At 31.4% G+C, this 9,794-nt stretch overlaps 3 protein-coding genes across 3 annotated transcripts; 1 reads left to right on the top strand and 2 right to left on the bottom strand.

Annotated features, from left to right (window-relative positions):
- The first annotated feature begins 243 nt into the window (after window positions 1–243).
- On the top strand, window positions 244–2,444 carry LOC122534132 (DNA-directed primase/polymerase protein-like). The gene is made up of 3 exons (XM_043664483.1): window positions 244–662; window positions 746–1,536; window positions 2,166–2,444. Exons 1-3 carry the CDS (start codon window positions 327–329, stop codon window positions 2,380–2,382), a joined length of 1,344 nt encoding a protein of 447 aa, XP_043520418.1. The 5' UTR covers window positions 244–326; the 3' UTR covers window positions 2,383–2,444.
- Window positions 2,445–2,604: 160 nt separating this feature from the next.
- On the bottom strand, window positions 2,605–6,817 carry LOC122534126 (stAR-related lipid transfer protein 7, mitochondrial-like). Its single transcript, XM_043664472.1, has 6 exons — window positions 5,883–6,817; window positions 4,636–4,790; window positions 4,293–4,561; window positions 4,072–4,199; window positions 3,687–3,826; window positions 2,605–3,570 (listed from the first exon to the last, which is right to left on the bottom strand). Exons 1-6 carry the CDS (start codon window positions 6,278–6,280, stop codon window positions 3,248–3,250), a joined length of 1,413 nt encoding a protein of 470 aa, XP_043520407.1. The 5' UTR covers window positions 6,281–6,817; the 3' UTR covers window positions 2,605–3,247.
- A 48-nt stretch (window positions 6,818–6,865) lies between these two features.
- LOC122534139 lies at window positions 6,866–9,717 on the bottom strand. The gene is made up of 3 exons (XM_043664496.1): window positions 9,364–9,717; window positions 7,671–8,431; window positions 6,866–7,107 (listed from the first exon to the last, which is right to left on the bottom strand). The coding sequence occupies exons 1-3, from the start codon at window positions 9,434–9,436 to the stop codon at window positions 6,892–6,894; spliced, it is 1,050 nt and encodes a 349-aa protein (XP_043520431.1). The 5' UTR covers window positions 9,437–9,717; the 3' UTR covers window positions 6,866–6,891.
- Between the last annotated feature and the right edge of the window lie 77 nt (window positions 9,718–9,794).

Here is a 9,794-nt window from a genome sequence, read left to right as displayed (position 1 = left end):
GTTTCTATGAACATAACGTACGTTGCGATCTTTTCGAATAGTTGTAGGACAATGTAGAAAGTTACACGTGACAATTATTAGTGCGTTTTATCGTTACTATCGTTTTGAAACAATATTCTCGTTAAGAATATTTCGCAATTTAATCTGCCTTTGATAACAGATGAAAACATGCATTCCGAAATTTTCGATTCAAAAGACTGCATGTAGTTTCGTCTCACTTGAGTTAGTTAGTTCATGGATACATTTTGGCGCGAAAGAGCATATCTCCTGTTACGTATCTACGGTTTTCGGTTACGTTTGCCTAAAATTTTGTCTCGTTATTAAGCATGAGTGAAATCAACTTTCAGAAATTTTACGACACCAAAATAGTCGTAAAAGTGGAAGAACAGAACGCAGATAGCGAGAAAAAAATATCAAAAACATGGGCGAAAGAACATGAAAAAATGCCATTCAGTATTTTGGGGCCACGCGAATTTCGTATGAAGTTTGACAAACAAGTGGATGCACTTAATACAGCTTCGAAAGAGAGTAACGATTATGATATGCTTTGCACTTTCGTTTATCAGGTAGACAATGGTTATCGCAAATTCATAGTAATTGATCCTGAAACCTATTGGCAGTATTATAAGCATTTACCGCCAGAAAGAAGATGTTCTTACGAGGTACGTTTTCGGTATTATTTTATTGTGTTCGTAGATGTTTCAGAGATACGTATGCGAGGTAACAAATTCATATTTATTCATAGGTAATTCCAGAAAATCATCCTTGTCGATTATATCTGGATTTAGAGTATTCAATCGAACTCAACCTGGGGCATAATGGGTCGTCTATGACAAATACTTTAATCGACATTTTCTGTATGTACCTACTCATGCACTGGCACGTGATATGCAATAGATACAACGTAATTAATTTAGATTCAAGTACTAGCGAAAAATTTAGTAGACACATTATATTTAATATCAGAGACGTAGCCTTCAAAGATAATTATCATGCTGGTAGACTAGTGAAATCCGTGTGCACGGACATTTTGAATTATGTTACATGCAAGGAACAACAACACGATATTTTAAGTTGCTTTGACAAAACACAGCTAGAACAACTGTTTGTTGAAACAAAGAAAGGAAAAAGACTGTTCGTTGATACTGCAGTTTATTCAAAGAATAGACACTTTAGGATATATAAATCCACTAAATGGGGAAAACAATCAAATCTAGAGATCTCAGATGACTCTAAATATATTCCATCCAGTGTGTACAATGACAAAGAGTTAAGCATATTTCTAGATTCTTTGATATCATATTTTGTTACAAGGAAGAACTTGATTTTATTAGAGTATTCTGAAAATTGTACAATAAATACAAATTGTTTCAAGGATACAGTACAACGATACAATTATCAGGAAAGTGATAGTCCATGTTCAAAATATCCAATGTTGGATAAATATATTAGCAATTTAATATCTCCTGGAAAAATACGCACATGCAAACATTTTGAGACTGCAGAAATATTGGTCTACGAAACTGTGGGATACAGGTATTTATAATTCATTATATAAGATTATTATTTATTTTTTTAAAGTATATTGGCACTTAGAGATATTAAATCTGATTAGCTGTGGGTATTCTTACTCATATTTATAAACACATCATAATTTTGTGTAATTCTAAGTCATGCATGCAACAATAAAGTAAAGAGCAAAATAACAGTAATTTAATCAGTAATGTAATTTAGTAACTTACAAAGTGTTGAAAATATCATCTTTGATGTTGCAAACAAATTCTTACTCAACGATTTAAATTACCTTGGTAGGTATTATCGTTTTCTTTGTTATTTTTATATACATTTTTATATTTTTATATCATCATAAAAATAGCTCGTGTTAAAAATAACCGAAATTGTCATTACCTAATTAAATAAGAATTTAGACACATTAATTATTATCCAAGTTTATAGGTATCAAGAGTGATATTTTCTGCATTTTGTAAATCATTCGTGTAAATAAATTATTAAAACTTATTTCATTATGTAAAATAGTCTTGAGTAACATTGATAATAATAAATAGTTATAATCCTTGATCACAATTTTAGAATTATCTTATATACAATAATAGAAAAATTAACGTATTTTAGTTTTATTTTTTTTTTTTTTTTTTCACTAATAGGTATTGTGAAAATATTGGCAAATGCCATAAAAGTAACAATGTTTTTTTTATTGTAAACTTAAAGAACAAAATAATATATCAAAAATGTCATGATCAAGACTGTTTTGGTTTTAAATCCAAATCAAAACAATTACCAGAAGAAATTTATTTTCAAATCGACGAGGAAGGTGATATGTTATTGGATAGTGCTATGACAGAACACAGTGTAGAAAAATAATCCTTCTATCAAAAATTTATTGAGGTAGATATCTGGAAGACAATATCGTTAGATAGAGATGAGTAACATAGAGATGAGAACAGGTTTTTGAACAATTTCAAATAGATAATACTTAGCTTTGTTTTCACGATATTTTCTTCTGAAATTGAAACAAAATGCATAATAACAGTTATGTGTTTTCAGGTTCTTCTTACAAGTGCCAAATAATTGTGCAATGTTATATTCAATATTGCAAATGTATATTATTAATTACATTAAAATGTATACTACATTACACAGATTATTTACAGTTTATATAAATCAATGTAAATTAATTCCATGTATATAGGCGTACATATAACAGAAAAAATTCGAACATATGTACGTATAAAAAATTAATTTTTCATATTTTATGCAGCTATTTATATTTGCACTATCCTGAGTGTACAGATACAATATGATATTTGAGCTAAATTACGTAGACATGATTAAAAAGTTCTTATAGAAATTATAATTTACTTTACAATATTATATTATATTGTAAGTGAACACTTTGATCTTTCCACATTTTTCTTTTGTACTATGTAATAAATAGTGTAAATGAAACTAATTATAAATATAATCAGTCTCGTGTTCATTACATCATAAAGAATACCATAAAAACAAAATGGGTATTTTTCAAAATTTTTCCCATTTGAGAAAAAGTGTACATTTTATGCACATTTTGGCGCATCATCAATGCAACCCCGGTGATCCAATGTATCCACTTATTCGTACCTGTATCTTTGTATCGCGATCACTACCATTCTGCTTGCACAACGTCATGTTAAAAACTTTCTATTAGTCAAAACCAGTTTCATTATTTCAAATATATTGAAATTATTGGTCAAACAAATAATTTTGTAAAAAAGAAATAACGTAATAAACCCCTGCCTTCGTCGATTGAATCTTCTGTATCTTCATCGCTCTCGTCACTTTCTTCCGTTTCTGATGTCAAGATTTCGATTTCCTCATCAAGATCATATTCTACTGCATCACTTTCACTCAGTGTTTCACTCTCTTTATTGTTTTCTACGTTATACTCGGATGCAATTTCTTCGTTCTGAGAAATATGACTAACATCAGAAATATTTTCCTTTTCCGTTGTGAGTTTATAACTTTGATAATTTTTCGACGCATGCCTCATACGAATTAAAAAGTCTGGCAATCCTAGAATTTACAAATACGGAGATAAATTGAAATTTATATAAAAAAGAGAAACTTTTGTTCTTTCCTATCTATTTATTTATTTATTTTTTTAATTTTTGAACATGAACAAGACATACCTGACATTGCGACCCACGAAGTAATCGCAGATGGAATATTTACACCAGGATCATCAAAGTAAGTTAATCCGAATTCTATGCCTGGTTGGTGGATATCTGTATAAGGCTTTATCACCATATAGGACCAATACGTTGTGACTCTGTTACGTATACACAGTTCAAATTATTTAAAAATAGTAGAAAATTCGTTAAGATTCTTCTACTACTTTTACATTTATTTTTACAATTTTAATGATCCAAATATTCTTATCGAACTAAGTGATTTCGTAATGAAATATAAAACTAAAAGATACTGATTTAGTAACTTAACGGTATTATATACATATACATATGTGTATTTATTTACGTTGTAAAAAAGAAAAATGCTTCAAAATATTCACGATACCTGTATATTCCTGGTTTGGTAGGGGCATTAGGATGTTCCGTTACTTTACTTATAATTACAATTAACCGCTTTTCTTTGTCTATGATCCACCGTCGTTGATATACATAATCCCTATTTGTAAACAATCTCTAAAGTCGGACATTATAGAATATTAAAATTTTAACAATAGGATTAAGTGATTAATATTACAAATAGCTAACTTTACGTGAGTTACCACATACCGGCCATATCGTTTCCCAATATACAACATCAATACCATTATCAGCAGATTCTTTCGATTCCGGGTCACTATCTATGATTTTTAATTCTCGAGCAGTTGGGTCCCATTTTTTCCGATAATCCAGATCTATTTGAGTTTGTAAAAAATCTTCCGCTGTAACATCCGAAAATGTACCATAAACTTTATATGCAAATAATCCTCCAGAGTTTGGTTCTTCTTTTCTCCAAATGAGCATATCTTGCCTTTCTATGTATGGTTTCCATCCTTCAGCTAAAACCAAAAACACACCAATTATCAATACATTTGTTTAGCAGTGATGTTTAGAAAAAAAAAAGATTACGTACGATCTTGATTAGAAGTAGCGCTAACTTTACCACCATTACATGTGCAATAATTTATGTCTGGTTGTTGAGTATCTATCACAATTCTTAGGTGACATTTTGGACAAATAAGCGTGATATTTTTTAGCCTGTGAATTTCTTCAATATCTCTTTTACAACTAGCAAGCATAAAAAACAAAAAAATCAATGTTAATGATACATTTTAATAGATTTGTGAGACTCTGCTTTTCTCAAATCAAAACCTTTTATAATCGCAGTTAATAAGTTAATAAAAAACAAATCAATTTTAATTAGATTGGCTAGATCTAGTCCTTGAAAATGTTAAGTTGATGGTAGGTAAATTAAATGACAAAGAAATTGAAAGAGCTGTGGCACTAAGGAGGCAGCTCCATTTTTCAATAACTTGACTCAACTCAAAAATATTCAAAATTAAATCAATTCTTCAAACACGTTATAAATTCATAGTATTATTCAACTATTATTTATATAGGTTTTGCATTCTAAATTAACCCTTTGGCAGTTATATTCATCTTTTTGTTCTATAAATTAACCTTGTTATAGATTTAGCCAGATTCATATTCATATATCAAATTCTCTTTTGCAAATTGAGTTTTCTTAAATTATTATAATATAAATAATGTAAAGTTATTATTCTGAAATAAAAATTTTATTGCATATATGTAATAATACTTACACAAAAAATACTTAATATTAAAAGTACTTTTATACACATATGTAAATTCATCAATAATAATTCACCAATGTTCGATAGTTTTATATACATTTATATAATAATTATGATAATCTGTAGTTGTAACAAATTGATTAATAATATCCACTAAATATTCATGATTTGAAGAATCAATCAAAATATTTCTTCAATGGGGTTTATCATTGGAGAGTAATAGAGAGTGACAGAAACAATAAAATGTGCTTTATCTGATCAATAAGATTTCTGAATTTTGTGGAAGCTTATATTAGTCATCTTTCAAGTAACTAATTTTTCACATACTAGACTACAACTTTCACAACTAATTACAAATTAAATCAGAAATAACAAAATGACATTGTATTACTTCACTTTTGAATCACTCACAAGATGAATTTCTAAAAAGGTAAATATGACCTGCAAAAAGGTTCAATTTGAAATGAAAATTAATTTCGAATTAGTAAACTCTTACACTTTTGAATATGCAACCTATATCTTATTGGAGTTGCCTCTTCAATTCTCAAAAAACCATTCATTTTACCTATTGAGTTCTTCTTCGCTTATTCTTTCATGGTCCCAGTTGTACATTGTTACACCGATGCTACTTATTAGAAAGTGTCTAGCATTCCTTACTGCACGATGTTTCCAACTTTTCATGAATTCCTTGAGTGCTACCTCGTCCCATATCCGTGTGTACAAATGAAATATCTGCAAGCTCCTTCTAATACGTTGCGCAGCGATGAACTCGAACTGTCTGGTACAAGCTTTGACTACCTGTCCACTCTGTTGTTTCAACCACAATGCTACCCTACTCCGGTATTCGCGGAATCTTCCACAATTCTCATGCTGACCGAAAGAAGATGCTAATCTGGTTCCACTTCGGATACAATTCGAACTCAATTGCTTCGTTAACAACCCAGAATATTGCACCACGTACATCGTTAGTCTGGTGCTTCTTGAAGAAATATTTTTTCAAACAACAGAATTCAAAGACAATAGTTATTAATCGTTTCGTATTTAACCTTCGTAAACCTTATTCTCCAACAACAAGTTATAGGTTATGTTCTGTGACAATGGAATTAGATATCAATCAAAACACATTACTTGTTATATTGATCTCAGTAAGTTTTTTTATGGTAACGTGTACATTGTATCTTAATTCACAAAATTATAAATTACTTATGAAACTTATAAAACATGTTGACGTCGTGGTACGTGCTCAATTATCTATCGTGAAATCATGTAACATTCATATAGGTATGTCGATATCTCGATTGCAAACGTATCGAATGTAAAAATATCGACTGGAAAGTAATCTGGAAATGTATCGATATATCGAGCCTTGTCGAGTACGCCGTTGCAACTTGTATATCCGTAATTTTCGTGTGTTTGTAAGAATGTACTTTTCAAAAATTAGTAAAGAGTAAGTTATTATCGAATTGGCGTCGAAACGCAGATACTCGTAGACTGCAACACATCCCAACAAACGTCAACAACAACAAAAAATCGTAAACAAGTGTAAAATTAAAAAAATAGTTAAGATCGAGTAGTTAGACCTGGTAGTAATCCATGCAATGTCGGTATAATGCCGGAGGTACGCAATAATTCGAAAGTGACGAATACACATTCCCAACCGGACAATCTACTAAATATCCCTCGAGAATTCCGTCTTCGTTGCGTATGCATTTGAAATATTTGCTGGTGCAAAATTTGCTGTATGGGAACTGACCTTCCTCCGGACATATTACATCATTCGCAGGGTGAAACTGTAAAAAACGAGAAAACTGGTAAGCAGATGACATACGTTTGTAACAGTTCATAAAAATATTTGAACGTTTGAACATTATAATAGAAAACATTTATTTCCAAATTGATTTTTGATCTGGCCAATAGTCCGATAGTGCAGACGAGTAGAAATTCATGTAAAACTTGTGGTTAAAATTATATTGGCTTTCATATTTAAAAATTATCATGTTAAAGATTATTGATCCAAAAATTGTTGCAAATCGCTCGTTTGAATTGATTTATATAAAATAATATTGCTTCACCGCGGCACGCCGATTCTTTGTTCACGTGAATACAGAATTGTAAATTCCTTCATATAAATTAATATTTTTGCAATTGCAGCGGCAAATTGCTCGTCTGCTCGTCTCTAATGGTCATATCTTCTACAGAATTAATTCGAAGAAATTAATTACTCATCATTTTTTAAGTATTCATTGTTTCGAATTTTGTAAGTATTCGAATAATTCCGCGAATGCGCACACTGCGCATGGTGTTTTCGTACGAAAGGAAAAAGAGAGAAAGTGAAAAACAGAGATGTGCTTACGATTATAATCGAATTAGGCTGTTCGTCAAATTTAAATTCCGTGCAATCGTGTGTCATGTCGACGCACAGCAATCTTTCCTGGTCAAAGATGGTGCCGTCTGGACACCCGAACATTATGACACTCCCCTGCATTTCATTGTTGATAATACACTGATAAAATAGATTGCAATATTTCGAGTGCTGGCGAAAACCGCTTGGGCAAACGATAGTGAACCTATCTTTGCTCAGATCGCCAATTGTAGAACTGTCTTCGATTCTGGGCGTTAAAAATTTCCCGAATTCTGCTATGTTATAATTCCCCAAGCGTTTGCATGTGTCTAGGTTTTGTATCTGGTCTGGGAAGTTACAAGTTACCAACTGATTATCCCAAAGTGTTCCAGAAGGGCAGGAGAACTCGTGCTTGACTAAAGTCACTCCAGTTGCCACGCATCTATAAAATTTTGAACAATCCTCAGGATCGGGGAAGAAACCTGCACTGACACAAGTTTGCTTCCCATTATCCTCGGTATCCTCGTTCTCTGCACCACTAATATAGATAAAACTATCGTGATCTTTCTCTTCATTTTTGGACGATTGTGTTTCCATCTCTCTATCATTGTCTGAATACTTTAATTCGATTCCGTATGAATCCGTAGTGTAAGTACCGTCTAAATTCGTTGAATCGTCTTCGTCGATATTATACATCGAGTCAGTGACAGTGTTTGATTTTGTAACCATTGTCGTTTTCTGTCCTAGCAGATTTCTCTTGTTGTCTCCGACGTCTGTAATACAAACGATCAAAATCCATTTTATCTCTCGCGTTTCTGGTTAAATCGATAATCGATGAAGGTTTTTTTTTTTTAAATAATTTAAAAAGGCAGATTCATTTGTAGGAAATTGTACAATTTCTAACTAGTAACTCGACAAAAATAGTGTTCATCGTTTCGATAATGATTCTTATTTAGCATCTTATTTCGTAGTAATAGTAGTAGTACATTTAATAATATAGTGTAATATAATATTAAATAGTATATCTAATATAGTATTTAATATTATAGTATAGTATGATAAGTAGCAAAATATATTATTTATCTTTCGACAGACAACTAAAATTTATAATTTAGCGTATGTACTCGTTATTAATTAACGAATTTCGAAGGTTATCGTACCTATACAGCGGCAGCAATTGCGCCGAACATTCTGGCCTGTCGCTGTTTCGTTGATACACACACTTTTTTTTTTTATTAATCGAGTATACACGGTCATCGAGACAATCAAAAGTGTTTGCAAGATGATGCACACCGAACAGGGTGTCGCATTTATAAAATCGCTTGCAGTTGTTGGGATCCGCGAAAAAGCCTGATTCCACGCATTCAAAGTTAATTTCCCCATACTTCTGAAGCACTACTACACTGTTTTTCGGCGACTTTACAATTTTAACGGACAGGTATTCACGATTGAATTATTCTGTCAAAGAACTGTCACTTCTTCTTTGGCTGTGCAAATATCGTAGAGTCTTTTAGTATGCTACGTGTAGGCAATTTTATTTATTTGCTTCTTATCTAATAGTATAAGAAAACTATAGTATTTGAATTGCAATTTTTGAGATTGACGACTGAGAACATGTATTATATAATTGCTACATGAAAATATGAATCTCTTGAGTAAAATAAAAAAAAGAATATAAATATTGCTAATTTCGATCTTCACTTACCCATTTTATCTACCCAGGATGCACTAGTTCCAATCACATACAGAACGCTAATCACATAAATGTTCGCCCACATTCTCGACGTTCGATTTTTATTAATAGTTCGATTTTAAGGGGCAGATACTATAAGAAATAAATTCTAATCGTTTGGAAATGAAAAGAAAAGCGAACAGAGGCGATATTGCTGCCGATAGATCGTTGATCATTCGACAGACGAAAGAGCAAATTCGCCTACGACACGAGACGAAGACTTTTGTAGGTTCGGCAAAGATCGTTAAAAAAAATATGATGATTAAAAATTAAAGGCTTCAGATCGATCTCGATCGACCGATAAGCCGTAATCGGACAAATTTATGTCACGTAAAAAAAAACAGAAAAAAAAAAGAAAACGAATAAATATACGAACGTATGAACGAACAAAGGAAGGACAACAT

Source organism: Frieseomelitta varia, unplaced genomic scaffold (assembly GCF_011392965.1).
Source record: "Frieseomelitta varia isolate USP_RPSP 00005682 unplaced genomic scaffold, Fvar_1.2 scaffold_146, whole genome shotgun sequence".
Taxonomy (NCBI): domain Eukaryota; kingdom Metazoa; phylum Arthropoda; class Insecta; order Hymenoptera; family Apidae; genus Frieseomelitta; species Frieseomelitta varia.
Note: the sequence above shows the minus strand (reverse complement) of the source record. Positions and strands in the feature narration are given on the sequence as shown.

Coding starts and splice junctions, on each gene's coding strand:
- LOC122534132 (XM_043664483.1), top strand. CDS start 327: ATGAGTGAAATCAACTTTCAGAAATTTTACGACACCAAAATAGTCGTA. Junction 663..745: donor AAAGAAGATGTTCTTACGAG/GTACGTTTTCGG, acceptor ATTTATTCATAG/GTAATTCCAGAAAATCATCC. Junction 1,537..2,165: donor TACGAAACTGTGGGATACAG/GTATTTATAATT, acceptor TTTCACTAATAG/GTATTGTGAAAATATTGGCA.
- LOC122534139 (XM_043664496.1), bottom strand. CDS start 9,436: ATGTGGGCGAACATTTATGTGATTAGCGTTCTGTATGTGATTGGAACT. Junction 8,432..9,363: donor ATCCTGGGTAGATAAAATGG/GTAAGTGAAGAT, acceptor TTTGTATTACAG/ACGTCGGAGACAACAAGAGA. Junction 7,108..7,670: donor AGCCTAATTCGATTATAATC/GTAAGCACATCT, acceptor CGTTTTTTACAG/TTTCACCCTGCGAATGATGT.
- LOC122534126 (XM_043664472.1), bottom strand. CDS start 6,280: ATGTACGTGGTGCAATATTCTGGGTTGTTAACGAAGCAATTGAGTTCG. Junction 4,791..5,882: donor AGCGAAGAAGAACTCAATAG/GTAAAATGAATG, acceptor TATGCTTGCTAG/TTGTAAAAGAGATATTGAAG. Junction 3,827..4,071: donor ACCAAACCAGGAATATACAG/GTATCGTGAATA, acceptor TATACGTAACAG/AGTCACAACGTATTGGTCCT.